We start from the raw sequence: 15,103 nt of genomic DNA, 5'->3' as shown, positions 1-15,103 counted from the left end.
CTCCTCACCTCCCAGGTGACCTCTTTGCAATGTCCCACCTGTGGGATCTCTGCCTCTCCATTCCCCTGGTGAGCTCCCACCTCAGCCATGGGGTCCTTGCTCAGCATTCCTCTCCAACCCCTCAGGCTGATGGCCAAAGGAAACGCAACCACTGCTCTTAAAAGAATTATAAAAAATGTAAAATTCAGGCAGTGATTTCTCTCATGAGGTCCCAAAACCCCCTGAGCCCCCAGGGAACCCCTCTTAATGCTGAGCTAGAGAGCTGGAACCTCACCCTCAACCCTCTCTGGAGATGGAAACGATTCTGCTTTATCCTCTCCTTCCAAGCAGCACCATGATGTTTAATAAATAAATAATAAAAGCAGCATGTCAACATTTCCCTTTAAATCAGGCTCAGAAGAAGGCCTGCAGCAGCCCAGCAAGCCTGCATATGTTTAATTCCTTTATCAATGCCCTTCCTCCCAGTGGAGAGAGGGGAAGGAGCAGAATTCCAGCTGAAGGTGATTGTGTGTGCCTGATTTAAAAGGTGTGAACACAACTGACACCCAGCCCTGTGCAAAACACAGCAGAGCTGTCCCTGTGTGTGAACAGGTGGCTGTTTATCCACGGGGAATGGCCAGACATGGAGAAGCAGAGGTGTAAAGAGCGACCTCACAGCGCTCAGTTCGCACAGAAAAGCTGTTCACCTGTCTGCCTGTTGTTTGTTTTGTCCCTGCCAGCCTGGCAAAGGGGACAGCAATGACCTTCCAGGAGACAGAAACATTTTCCTTCTCCCCACAACACCTTCCCAGCCAGCCATTCCCAGCTATTCTGTGAGTGTGATACGCATGAAATACAGAACACCGTAGCTGGCTTTATGAAATCCCTTTTCACAGCTTCCAGATCTCCAGCAAATGTACAAATAAATGGGAAAGTGAGAGGGAGGGAGATGCACAAAGCAAATCCCAGGCTGAGGGAGCAGCACTCTGCTAACTGGATGGCCAGAGCCCAAATCAGGAGCATCCAGTTATTTTAGCAAGCCCTGCCAAGAGACTGAAGAGACGAGCCCAGGCCAGGTGTCAGTGATTATAATCCCACTGCTGCCAAAGTCACTCCTGTCTGCAGCCAGCCTGTCTTTGGCTCCCTCCCCCAGCACAAGGAATCATTTCTGAGGCAGGGATTGGGAATAGCAGCCCCACAAAGCACAGCTGCACCTGCCCCAGGGCAGCTCTCACCTGTGGGCCTCTGCTGGATGCTCCAAACCTCATAGAATTTTAAAACAGCACCGTCCCCAGAGGTGCTGTGGAGAAAAAGAACTGTGGAAATGCCTCAGCACGTTATTCCCAGCTCTGCCATGGAAAATCAGTGGTTTGTGGATGAGATGAGCTGGAAGCTTCCACACCCTTTCAAATGATCCCTGTGAAGGTACCAGCTCTGCTCCCCTGGCCTCAAACCCCACCCCAGCACCCACAGCAGGGTCTGGTCACACATCCCTTTCCCTTCCCAGCTCAAATGGAGCTGATCCATCACCCCTTCCCAAAACCACACCATTTCTGGACCCTCAGCTGCCCCCAGGCACGGGGGGTGAACATCCGAAAGCAGACAATGCTTTGGAAAATATTGCTAAAAGAGGTAAAAATCAATCAGCTGCTAAAAGAAGTGAAATCAATCAATGAGTCCTGGAGCCTGCCTGCCCTCACACAGGTATCTAGGCTCTCCTCTCCCCTCTGAGGCCTTCTATTTTTGGGAGAGACCTAAAGCTGAGCACAAGGAATGAGGCAGGCAGCCCCAGGGGAGGACGGGCCTGAGCTGCATCACACCTGCACAAAATAATAGTTTTCCACAAGTATGGGTAAATTAGGAAATAAAGAGAGGTTCCATTTCTTATTTTTTTCACCAAACACAAACCCTTTCCACTGCTGAAGACTCTACAAGGGATTTTTTTACCATTTTTAAGTGCTGTACAATGAATATCTCTCCTTTTACAAGTGGAACCTTGTAGCTATGGAGACGCAGAATGTCAAATCCAAGCTGAAGACAGGATTTCAGTGGGGGCTTTGGGTTGCTACATGTGCCTTCAATGATCTGCTTTCCACTTCCTGAAGTCTTTATTATTCTCTATATTTTATTAGTCTCTAACAGTGTGCAAAGAGCCTCTGGATGTTCAATAAGGACACGGACACAGAGTGACCTGTCAAATACAGCTCTGGGGCATCCTGCACAGTCTGATTTACACCCAGGGCACCACAAACCCCCCTCAGTCCTGCAAAGTGGTCATCAGTTTAATTCAATCCAAATGAAACCCTTCTGGTGCTGCCACAGCACCTGGAAGCCAGGTGAGCTGGGGTCCCCTGGTGTTTAATGCTGTGTGTAACAACCACAGCCACCCGGGGGGATTCCACCAGGCTGACCCCATCTTCCTGCACCTGGGAGGGCTCCTGAACCTTGTAATTACCTGCTGCAACCTGAATTATCCAAATTCCAGTCTCCCAAACATCAGCCCTACCTTCTGTGATCCAAAATGCATTAGGGATGGTGGTGTCATTACCTGGATCTTCAATTACCACGTGCACATCCATCTGTCTGTTTCCCACCATGGAGTAAATGAAACAACATTTTAGCCAAGCTAATGAAACTTCAGTGGTGTTAAACCTGAGCGTGAAGGCAACAGAGCCTTCCAGGCCAGATTAATGCTCTTTGTGACAGCCAGGGGAAATTCAAAATAACTTGAACATCACTCATTTTCCACTTGTGCTGGTAACAGTGAACGAGCCATGCACACACCTTCATTCTGCATTTTCCTGGAGCAATGACAGGGACATGGCAAGTGGTTTTCTGTCCTGGAGACAGCGCTGCTCCAGAGAAAGCAACCCCAAATCACTGCATTTTTCCTCCTTCTCCTTAAACTCCACAGTTCAAAACCACCTGGGGACTTCAGGTGCCAAATATGAAACCTCTCACAGGCGCCCCATTGTCAGAGAATGAAAACATTGGGTTTTGAGCAATCCAGATCCCAGAACTGCAGATCCCACTCTGCTCATCGCCACCACACCTCCTACAGCACCTGGGTGCCAAAGCCAGGGCTCACAATTCCCACATTCCACAAAGGGGTGGGAATCAACTCCAACAGGCACATGGAACACTCTCAGGTAGAACATCCACAACCAAGGAAGCAAAGTCCACCTGATGCCACACCGCAAGCAGGATCAAGTGACCAGGACTGCAGTGGAATTGTGCAAATCCTCCTTTGCCAGCTCTAAATAAGCAGCAGCATTCCAAGCAAGCCCATCCCTGCATCCACAGCAGTGGAGTCATTGGCAGGAGAGCAACAAAGCAATTTGGAATTTCCTTGCAAAGCTGGGCAGCAGAAGAGAAGTGCTGAGAGCTTCTCCTGATTGTGTTTCCCGTGTTGCTGAGTCAAATCCCAGCATGGCCTGAAGATTGTGGAAATCAGCTCCAGCAGGGCTGTCTAAGCCTCCACTGATCACTGAAATGAAATTAAACCCTCCAAGAATCCCCTTCTCCCAACCCAGATATTTGCAAACGTGCTGCTTGACAAAGGCTCACGTCCAGAGGAGCCTCTGGGTTCCTGCTGCTCCAGGAAAACAACTCCAAGATCCTGCTGCAGTCCTGTTGTCCCCTGGTTTGCTCCTGAACCAGATCAAAAATGCAGGAAATCTCTGGCATTATCATTAAACAGGCCATAAACCCCTCAAGATTTGATGTGGGGTCTGGAGAAAAGAGGTTTTCATATTTAGTTTTAAACCAGAAAAGGCTCATAAGCTCCTCTGTATCGACCAATCCATTAAAATAGGATTAGTTGTAGCCACAGCTCATCAAATGGGTGCAAACAGGAGGAGAACAACACTCCAGATGCCTTTATCACAGTTGTTGACTCCAACTTAATCGCTTTTTTAATAAGCCTTAATTATTCAAAATAATCACCATCCCTTCCCTGCCTGTTGTCATTTAACATGAGAGAACCTTCTACAGAGCAAACCCCAAGGCAGGCAAAAGAAACCCCAAACCCAAAATCTCATTGATCTTTCTAATATTTAGAGATACCTCAAGAGCTTCGAACATTTACCTCTCCTTCCCAGCAGCTGAAATGGTTTTAGGAGGATCATGGTTCATACCTCGCATTCCCTGGAGCCAGAGATGGTGTAGGTGCAGGGCCCAGATCCATTAACAGATACATCCATGGTCTCAGAGTTTGTTGGCTTGTAGTCCACGTAATATTCCTGCAAAGGGGAGTTCATTTGCCTCTCTGACTCCCGGGCCTTTTTCCTGCGCCTCTTCATGAGCGTGTGCTGCTGGAGCTGCTTCATGCTGGCGGGATAACGCTTCCAGGACACGTAGATGACCAGCAGGATCATGGCCACAGAGAGAAAGAGGGCCACGCTCCCCGCGATGATCTTGTGGAAGGACACGTGCTCGTACTCCGGCTCCACCGCGGGCGTTGGGATGTCTGCGGAAGGGCTTGGCATCGCCGATGTCGGCTGGTGGCTTTCCAGTTTGGAGACGGTGGGTTTGGGGATGAACACGGGTCTCTGGGGGGTTTTGGGAGCCTGGTAGGACCTTTCAGTAGGCACCACCTGGATTTCGGCACAGATATTGTAGGTTTCCACAGCGTCGCTCACCTTCTCGCCCTGGATGTGTTTGGGGCCTGCACAGATCATGGTGCTCTCCTTATTTCCCTTGAAATTCTTAAGCCAATTAAACAGGGGGCAAATGCTTCGAGTACATTCCCACATATTCCCGGACAGAGTGATGGAGATGAGAGAGATCCACGTGTTGATGGTCTCCTGAGAGATGTTGGTGAGTTTGTTGGAATCCAGGTTCAGCTTTTGCAGGTTGGGCAGGCACTGGAAGGTGCCGGGCTCTACCCCTGCGATGTCATTGCCTGATAAATCCAAGTTGTGCAAGGAACTCCAGGTCCACGTCAACCCCTGGCTGATGGAGCGGATCCTATTCCACTGCAAGTAAATGGAGCGGAGGTTGAAGAGCCGCGGGAAGTGGGCAAAATTGATCTTAGAAAACTGGTTGTGCTCCAAGTGGAGCTCCGTCAGCTTCAAGAGGCCGGCGAAGGCGTTGCGGGACAAGCTCCGCAGGCGGTTGTAGCCCAAATCCAGGAAGTCGAGGTTGCGGCAGTCCTGGAAAACGCGGATGGGCACCGTCTTCAGCGAGTTGGACCTCAGGTGCAGGATCAGGAGCTTGCGGAGGCCCTTGAACTGCTCCGCCTGCAGCACCTGCAGCTTGTTGTAGGACAGGTCCAGGTTGCGGAGGTTGGGCACGGGGTGGAAGGTCTTGTTGTGCAGGTGGGTGATTTTGTTGGAGCTCAGGATCAACTCCTTCAGCCGGCGGATCCCCTGGAAGGCATCCTCATCCACAGAGCTGATGTAGTTGTGGTCAAGGTAAAGCCAGATGAGCTGGTTGAGGCCCGCGAACTGGTGGGATTTCAGCTTCTGGATGCTGTTGTAGCGCAGGGACAAGCCCTGGGAGCCGCCGGAGATGTTGTGCGGGATGTCTCGGAAGGCGTGCGACTCGCAGTACACGATCTTGCCGTCGCAGCGGCAGCTCTTGGGGCAGGCTCGCTGGGCACCCGCCAGCCCCGCCAGCAGCGCCAGGGGAAGCAGCCCCAGCAGCACCCTGGAGCCTCCCCGCTGCTTGATCACATGGAAACCTGCAAGATCCGAAAGGAAAAGGGGCCGTTGGAAAGCCGTACAGGTAAATTACCAGACTGCCGAGCAGGGATTTGGGAGACAACCTGTTTGCCTCCTGCCTCAGCTCTTTGTGGCACAAATTGGAGTGCCTGCCTGGCCATCTTTCCTGCCCCCACTCAGGGTCCCCCAGGAGCCTGTTCCCTCCTGGCTGTGCTCCTGTCCCCCGGCTCCCCAAGGAGCTGGGATGTCCTTAGCGCTCCGTGCTGAGGTTTGAACAATAAACATATTTGTCAAGTCACTGTGCTGGATGCTCCATAGTGCCGGAGAGGAAATGAGCCAGAGCTTCTGCTCGTACGTGCTGCTCAACGTGTTCCTCAAGGAAAGCAACTGCAAGACTAATCCCCCCAAAATTACCTCAGAAAGAGGGAAATCTACTTCTCCTGAAGTTTGATCCATCTTTATAACCTGTATTTATTGTAAAGAGAGGCACTAAGTAAAGGTTTTACTTTTTGCACTGAATGATTCAGGTTTAAGAGCAGGTTTAAGTAAAACTCGTGAGTTTTATGTACCTAAAATACAGAAATAGATGCAGGGAAACAAAGTTTGTCCACACAGAGAAGTGTACCAGGAATGCTGGCATGGGACCCCAATGCCAGGTAAAGGTAGGAGATGTGATCCTTTCAAATGAACCACAGCCTTAACCCATGTTCATTTAGTTCATCCACACATGGCTGTGAATACCTAAACAGTTATTAACTTGGATTAATCCAGCAGATGATGAAAATACCCACCCCAACACTTCCAGACAGCAGCAAACCCAGAAAGTTTAAAGGGGGATATTTCTCTTTCAGTTCCCCTCTCCTGATTGATTTTAAGGGTTTGCCTTTAAGATGTCATGTTTGTCATGCAGCAGCAGCAGTGCTGGACGTGAGGACATATGTAATAATTGAATGTACAGAATCCTGAATAATTATGAGAGGGCGTGGAGGGGGTGTCAGAACCCCCAACACCCATCTGCACGCCTGGAATAATTTTAGGGCTGCTGCCTCCAGAGTTGCAGTCTTGCTGAGAATGAAAATGCATTCTTCCAACAGGAAATATTTCAAAGGTTCATATCTCCTTGATAAATAATCACTTTATTATTTGTCACACACACGCAAAACCAACCCAGTGCTGCAGGTTTTTAATCCAATTTTGAACCGAGGGGCAATCTGCAAATATAATTCCTGATCTAGAATGCCCCTGCCTTCCACTTTAATGGGTAGATTTGTAATTTAAATCCTCATTTTTTGCTCCGTTCTCTTTGCCAGCAGCAGCCAGCTAGAAATATGTTCTGGCTGTTACAGACTCGGGGGCTGGGGAGGGGGGAAGGAAGGAGGGGAATAAACCTGTCACACTCCAAAAAAACCCCGACTGGCAAATGACTGCTGGAAATGTAGCAGAGGTACCAGGGGCATCTTTTCAGCCTCTCCAAAACCACCTATGCAAGGGACGACTCCCCCCTCCCTCCCCTTCGCTTCCCACATCCTGCAAAGTGTTAACGCCAGCCCCGGTGGTGCCGGGGGGCCGGGAGGCGAAGCCGGCAGGAATTTGGGGTGCCGGGAGCTGCCGCAGCTGCCGGAGCCCCTGCAGGTGCGGGGGAGGGCGGCACAGGGGCCAGCCCCTCACCCGGGGCAGGAACCCCCCCGCGGGTGGCACTGCGGGGGGAAAGGTGTGTGTGTGTGCCGGGAGGGGGGGACAAGGGCTGAAAACGCAGTGGCAAGTGCCGTGAGTCACCTGGCAGCGGAATGCGCCGCTGGCTGCCGCTCCCGGAGCCCCCCCCCGCCAGCGGGGAATAATCCAGCTGCAAAATCCACCCCACAGCTGCAGCTGTGCCAGCGAACAAACCACAAAAGTTCACTCACCCATCCTTTTGTCATCAATAACGTCCTCCTTCGCCTTCCTCCAGCTGTTTTCTCCGCTCTCGTCCCTTTTTATTTATTTATTTATATATTTTTTTTCTTCCCCCCTCGCCTCTCTCTCTCTCTTTTCCAAACCCGGCTCCTCCGCTTCAAACCATCATCATCTTCATGTCACAGCGCGGCTGCCGCTCGCCCCGCCGCCATCCAGCGTGCCCGCCAGGAACCCCACAAAGTTCCCCGGAGAGGACCAGCGAGAATTTTGGGGATGAGGAAGGGAAAGGATAAGGGAAGGGGTTGGGGGTGGGGAAGACAGGACGAAGGATGGGGGGAGTGTGGGGGGGTAGGGAGGGACTCTAAGCTCTGAGAGCCATTGTGGAAGTCATCAGAGAACCGGCGGCGTTAAGTGGCAGTCGGCGAGAAAAGCCGGAGCGGGCGATGGAGACGAACCAAGTTCTCTGGGAGGAAGGACCAGAGCTCTGCCGGCGCCTCGCATCCCTCATTCTGCTGCCTCTTGCCATTGCCGGGCACAGCGATCCATCCTCGGCCGGCTCCCGCAGCAGGCACGGCCTCCCGTGCTATGCCAGAGCCCGGTTCAGCAGCCCCGCAGGCTCGGTTTATCCATTTAGCTGGTCGGGTTTAAAGTGTTTTGTAGCTGTGCTGAGAGGCAGCTCTCGTCTAATTCCGAGGCTTTCCAGAGAGCGATGATGCTCCGGAGCTGGCGGGCGCCGAGGCTGGAGTTTGTGGAACACCGAGTGCCCTCCACTGGAGAAAACCCAACGCGCATTAAAGGCTGAACAAGTGAGGCTGTCATGGCTCTGCAGACTTTGCTTCCCTCGGAAAAGAAAATTAAAGACACAGCATTTGCCTTGCCCACCGTCCTCCCCTGCCAGACCCCTCCGTCTCCCCTGGATTGTGGAATGTTTATGGCGTGGGATTTTCGGGCAGAGACGCCAAGCAAAACAGCTGCTCCCCTTGGGATTTGCCAACCTGAGCTTGCTCTAATCCACCTGACCTGTGTATTTGGCTTGGGTAAATTCTAAACTGTTCTTTTTTCCCTGTGTTCCCGGGGGAGGGGAGGCAGGAAAAGGAAGGTTTGCAGGTTAAAAGTGAGATCTTGGTACAGGGCCGAGGGCAGAGGCTGTGATCACACTGATCATCATCACTAAAGGCATTTGATTTGATTTGATTGCAGGGAGCAACTCCAAATGTAAACACTCCATGTCCTGCTGTGGCTGGGACAGGGTTAATGCCCTGCCTCGTAGCCTGTAATTTTTTCTTTTTAAATCCAAGTGCCTTTTAGCAGAAAAACACTGACTTTGATAAAGAAGGCAGAACTGAAGATGCAGAATCAGTGACACCTTTTTCCTCCCGAGCTCCTCTCCCGAGGCTCTCGAAGCAGGAGCTGGGATCCTGCAGGGTCCAGCCCCGGAGCCAGGGTGGGACCCGGGCTGTGCCACCTCCCCAGGTGTCACCTCGGGCTGGGTCTGCCCAGGTCACCAGGGGCAATTCCCGGTTCAGCAGGGCTGGATCCATTCCCTGTTCACCAGGGATGGGGCAATTCCCAGTTCACCAGGGCTGGGTGAATTCCCAGGTCACCAGGGCTGGTTTAATTCCCAGTTCACCAGGGCTGGGTCCATTCCCAGGTCACCAGGGTTGGTTTCATTCCCAGCTCACCAGGGGTGGGTCAATTCCCAGTTCACCAGGGCTGGGGCAATTCCTGGTTCACCAGGGCTGGGTCCATTCCCAGTTCACCAGGAAGGTGCCAGAGGGATGTGGAACAGGGACAAGGGCAGCAGCAGCTCCCTGGGCTGGTTCTGGGAGCCTCTTTAGCTAGAAGCAGCAAGGAATTGAATGCTCAGGGCAGGGCCAGGATCCCACAGGGATCATTTCTGGCTCCGGCACACTCGGGTTGCTCAGAGGGCAGCACTGGACTCTTCTGAACAGCTTTAACAGCTCCTAAAACTTGAATATTTGTTCCATTTCCATCCTTCCCTGTGCTAAACACCCCCATCAGTTATTTGGGGAACAACTCCCTGCCCAAATCCCACTTCAGCTGCCAAAATGGTAGCAGTGCTTTATAAAGCCAGTCATGACCCAACCATCGTGTGTTATTTAACTTTTAAATATTTAAAATATTTCCCACTGTGGCCCAGGAGCTCCCTGCTCAGCATTCCACCGCCTGGATCTCTGGGGGTGCCTGTGTGCCACTGGTGATCCCACTCTGTACAAAAATGAAAACTGAACAAATCTCAAGGTCAGAATCCAACCCTTCCATCCTAATTTCTCATTCTTGGCTCGCTGCTTGCCCCTGCAATCCATCCCAGATGGAGTTACCCCTGGCCAGCCCCAGGATCCAGCCCTCTGAAGGAACAGGAAAAACACTGGGACACAGGATGGGCCAAGAGTTCAACTCCATTCCGAAGAAGAAATAATAATCCACAAAGCAATCCATAGAAACCAACCTGTCCTCCCCTATATCTGCATCCAGACTGCATCTGCACCCACACTGCATAAATATTCACTTTGGAATAAAAACCCTTGCTTGGTTTGTTCTGTTATGACAATTTGTCGCTACCTATAGATCAGATATTCATTTGCATATGAAAAATATCATCATTAATCACTATTTTTATTCTGGATTGGACAGCAGCACACACAACTCCCTCAAACAAGATTCAGAACTTAATTATCATAAGTGATGTTGAAAATACCTCTCCCATATCTCAGTTAACCCCATCTGCATCACAGCCAGGAGCACTGGAGCAGGAACTCATATTTATTATTCCAAATAAATGTAAAAGCTAGAGTGTGCAGTTATTTATTCCATCTTGGACTGATAATTCTCCAGGATGGGTCCATTTGAAACTCTGCCAGATCTGGGAGTGAGCAGAGCAATGTCCACAGGAACTGCACCATTTCCAGGGATGTTTTTTCCCAGATCCTCGAGTCCTACAGGAGCTGAAGCAGCACAGCCATGAGCTCTCCTTCTGCCGTTGACTGAGCCTCAAAATCCCCATGCTCCTAACCAAAGTGTGGACATGACTTTGCTGCCTTAAAATTCCCATGATGCTCTAATGGAAAATTTCATCAATTCCAAGGCAGAAAACTTAAGGAGCTGAGCTGAGCCAAGGGAGCCTTTACTCTGCAGCACAAATGCCACCCCCTCCCTTTTATTTTTTATTTTTATTTTACATTTTCTCATGAAAACAGACCCACTTGAACATTTGCCAAAGGAGAAGAAATGGGGAAGTTTTAATCAGCATAAATAAGGGACTCTGAGCTAAAAAACACATGGAAAGGAGGAGGTTGCAAAGGCTTTTTGTGGTTTGGTTCCATTTCCTTGGAGGAGGGAGAGAGGTGAAGATCCCTGCCCAGGGAGAGACAGGGAATGTTCTGAGTGCTCAGCTGATCCTGGTCCAGCTGGCAGAGCTCCCTCCCACCTGAGCGAGGGTTACCTACACGAATTGTCCATCCTGGGAAAGGCATGGGCCATGGGCTCTGTGCATTCTCTGCCAGGAAAATGGGTCTGGACAGAGCTAAGTGTTTGATTCTGAGTTTATATTTATATTTATAGAGTTATTTTATATATGAATGTGTGTGTATATTTATTTATTTATTTATGTACGTTATCAATTTATTTTTATATCTATTTCCACAAATATATATTCACAAATATTATATGTATTGTATATATTTGTATTTTTATATATTATGTTATAAATGTTATATATTTATCTATTACTAGTTATATATTTCTCTATTGTTTCTATATAGATTTGTATATTTATTTATATATTATAAAATATATCTTTTATTGTGGCTGCTGAAAATCTGGTCAGAAGGAGAAATACAACGGCAACATTTTATATTTATAATATTTTACATATGCAATCGTTTTGGGACCTTCTGAGGTCATTCCTCTCCTGCCCAGTCTGTTCCAAACACTCCCTGAGGAAAAGAACAACACTGGGCTTAAGGGTCCCAAACCTACTCTGGAACCAGTGGAGTCAATTCATCCAGGCTGTGTTCACTTGATCCCTCTTAATTTGGAGTCATTCTCCATGGATGAAACAGATCCACAGCTCAGGAATCAGCTCTGTTCCAAGGGCTGCAGAACTCACACCTTGGGTCTTCCTTTCCCCCCTCTCCCCAGGGCTGGTAATGATGAATAAATTAGCAATTTGCGTGTAATGGCTGGAGCAGCTTCATTAATACCCTGTCAGGGCGTGCTTGGTACAACTTCTGACATTGAGGCTCTAATGTCCTGTGAATTATTGATGAAAGCACTCACATCCAAGTCCTTATCTCCAGCTCTTCATGTGCTAAGTGTTTAATTGTCAACAATTCATGACTTCTGCCTTGGGCTGGTGCATTAAAACCCCTCTCCACTCCTGGCTGTGTTTGTGCCCTGTCAGTGTGAAAGCAAACCACTGGGAGATCCCAAGTGAGAAACACAATTTAAAAGGAAAATTAAAATAAATGCCGTGCAGAAACACTGCCAGAGTCAGAAGAGGAGATGAGCCCCTGTGGGTCAGGGTGGTGGCACAGTCCCATTCCACGGTGGCTCAGCCCTCCTGCAGTGCCAGCTGTGATTCTGCTGGAGCAGGGATCCTGGAGAAGGGTTTGATCTTCCTCTGAAGGTCCAGTGGTGGTTATGGAGCTGTTGTCCTTTGGGAATTCAGGGGGTAAGGCTGCTGTGGTGTCCCAAACCTCAGATTGTATCCAGGTAGGAATGCTTGGCTCCTCCCCCTGGGCGGAGCATCTCCCAATGGAATGAGGGAATTTGATCAGCCATGCAGGGACACTCACTGGCCATGAACAGCAGATAATTAATAATTAATGGCCCATGAACAGAAGAGCTCTCCTGGAGGGAGGATGGGTCATGGACCAGATAAAGAGCACTTCCCCACCTGGTTTTAACAGATGGTGATAGAAACACACTTTTGGTTTCATCTTACATTGTAACCTAAGATGCAGCGTTTTGGTCTGGATGCAGGACGTGCTGTGCTTGTTCTGGGTGCAGGATGTGCTGTGTTCATGCCCCGTCAGTGTTTTGTTCTGGGTGCAGGATGTGCAGGGTGTCCAGGAAATCAGAAAGGCTTTCTTAAATTTCCCCCCTCATCACTGTACTCCTTATGCTGCTGTTCACAGGAATCTTCCAATTTCCCTCAATTCCCAGATGGCCAAGAGAGCAGAGACCTCCTGCAAGCCCCCGGACTGACCACCAGCTCCACATGAGTAAAGCTGAGAAGATTCACAGAGGAGAGCTGACACGTGAAGGAAGCACCAGGAAACCCTGCCCTGCCACTTCTCATTATCCCAGCTCTTCCCAGCCAGGTTAAAACCTGGTCCAGAGCTCCTTTCCAGAGGCTGAGCATCCTTCACACCCATTGACATCAAGGGCACTCAGCTCCTTGCCAAATCAATTTGCTTCCTCCGAGTTACCCAAGGAGCCTCTTGTAGGAGAAGGATTGCACTTGAAAATAACAATGGGACATGTGTTGGATGGGGGAGACACTCGGAGCAGCTCCCTTTGAGGTGAAACACCCTGGGGTCGAGATTTTCATTCCAGATCCTATTCCTGTTCCCTCTCCGTGACAAGTGGGCATTCTTCCCCCTTCCAGGAATGAGCTTTGTGTTTCTGGCAGGATAAATAGATTGGACAATGCGGTTCCAGGCTGTTATATTTCATAGGACTCTTTTAGAATTAAATATAAAAAGGGTCTGCAGAGAGAGACATTGCAGGACAAAAGAGTAAAGAAAAGGAAATTACACAAAATAGCTGTTAAATCACTAAATACAGGAAATCCAAGCCTTATAAAAATATAACAGAAGAAGAAAATGGGGATAAAGCCATTTAAAAAATAAACCACTTTATCCAACAAAAGGGAGTCCCAGTGATGCCCATCCCTGTCCTCTCCATGGAGGAAATCCCTGTTATCCCAAATTGGATAATTGGCTGTATTATTGCATCTCCAGGACTCAGCCCACACTCAGCCACCCAGCCTGGCTCACAGAGAAATGGATTGGAGCCAGAAATCACTGCCCCTTCAGGATTCTGCTGCGTGTGCCCGTTTTGCATAAAATCAAACAATGCCACAGTCTGAGGGCCTGGCACTGCTGACCCCTGAAGCAGCCATTTAGCAGAAACCACAAGCAAAAGCAAAAATAAAAGTAATTTATTTAATTTTGAGCTTGCAGGGTGCTAAATAAGCTCTAAGGGCTGCAATTAATTGAAATGGCTGCACTTCCTGCCAAGCAGGGAGATCCCCACCTTTCCCTGGCCTCAAACTTCTCTTGTTTGCATGACAATGTCAGCTTTTTCCCACTTGGATACCCAAGGCAGGGAGCTGGGATGATTACGGGATAATTCTTGTTTGCCAGAGCAGACAAAATCAATTGCAATTGTTTAGGTACTGGGCACTTTTAATGGGGGTGAAAAGGTATTTGCTGGACTTTTCCAATGTGGTTTTTTTAATCCCTGTGATGGTGTGGAGTAGACTGACAAATCCCTTAGGAATTGTACATCTCTCCTCTCCCAGGGGGAACGCAGGAAGCTGCTGCAGGTGAAGCCAGACTGGGTTTGGACAATGCTTAAAAACCACCAGCAAAGACCCAAAACAATCTGAGAGAGAGAGAGAGAAATTGATTGGTTCAGGAAGTCAATTGAATTCTCTGTTATAACAGATTAAATACAGAATTACTCAATTAACTTCAGATTAATTATGCCTTTCAGGTAAACACAGTGATCATCATCTTTGCTAACAGGAGACACTGACTCTGAGGGGTCACACAACAACTAGAGCAGGGCTCTGAAAATGCAAATATTCCCTTTTCCACACATCCCAAACCTCCCCCATCGTCAGGACAACAATTCTGAATTCCCATCCTGTGCAGAGATGTCCAAGCCAGACCCCCTGAGCTGCCCAGAGCCAGGGCAGGAGGTGATGGGCACACACTGGAAATGTTAAAAACCTGGAAATGGTTTTTAAACTGGAATAAAAGCTTTTTACTGTGAGGGAGCTCAACCAAAGAGACTGTGGACACTTCATTTTTTGAAATATTCAGGAGGACACTGCCCTGTCCCTGCCTGGATCAGGCACTGGATGCTCCAACCACAGACATTCCCATGGAGGGTTCAGGAGCAGCTCTGCCTTTGGGAATCTCCCATCACACAAATGGTGCAGACAATGAAGGGCTTGGAAGGGGAGCTCATAAAAGCTCCCCAGTAATGTGTCTTGGGTTAATTATTGATGGGGATGCTTGATGGTCTCATTACCAGGTCAGCCACGACCTCTGGGCAGTGTCTTCATCTTTCCAGATTAATAAATTATTGTGACACAAACAACTCTGGCAATTACTTCCTTAGTGCCAAAAATCTATTTTTTTAGCTGAAGAGAAAGGTTGATTTTAACACAAGCAAATGTCCTTTAGAAATTGACTGTATTTATACTCAAGAGGCCAATTACTCATTTTCACTCATTTTTTAAAATCCTGGTTTCTGCTTTATAAACCTGGGCAAGTTGCGAGAGGTTATCTTGACTGAGGCCCTTTTGATGG

General features: G+C 49.1%; 1 protein-coding gene across 4 annotated transcripts in view; it reads right to left on the bottom strand.

Moving 5' to 3' along the window:
- The window catches only part of LRRTM4 (leucine rich repeat transmembrane neuronal 4), a 134,016-nt gene extending 125,339 nt beyond the window's left edge, over positions 1-8,677 (bottom strand). For 3 of the 4 annotated variants that reach the window (XR_010350926.1, XR_010350927.1, XM_064400254.1), the window contains exons 1-2: positions 7,547-8,664; positions 4,116-5,662 (exon numbers count right to left, since the gene is read on the bottom strand). Coding sequence is in view for 2 of the 4 variants with exons in the window: in XM_064400254.1 (XP_064256324.1) it covers positions 4,116-5,662; positions 7,547-7,550 (1,551 nt within the window). In the remaining 2 variants the exon portion in view is untranslated. Of the gene's footprint in view, positions 1-4,066; positions 5,663-7,546 lie in introns of all 4 variants that reach the window. The other variant, XM_064400255.1, reaches the window with a different exon arrangement.
- Between the last annotated feature and the right edge of the window lie 6,426 nt (positions 8,678-15,103).

This window comes from Passer domesticus, chromosome 28, assembly GCF_036417665.1.
Source record: "Passer domesticus isolate bPasDom1 chromosome 28, bPasDom1.hap1, whole genome shotgun sequence".
NCBI lineage: Eukaryota > Metazoa > Chordata > Aves > Passeriformes > Passeridae > Passer > Passer domesticus.
The sequence above is the reverse complement of the archived record's forward strand: the minus strand, read 5'-3'. Positions and strand labels throughout refer to the sequence as shown.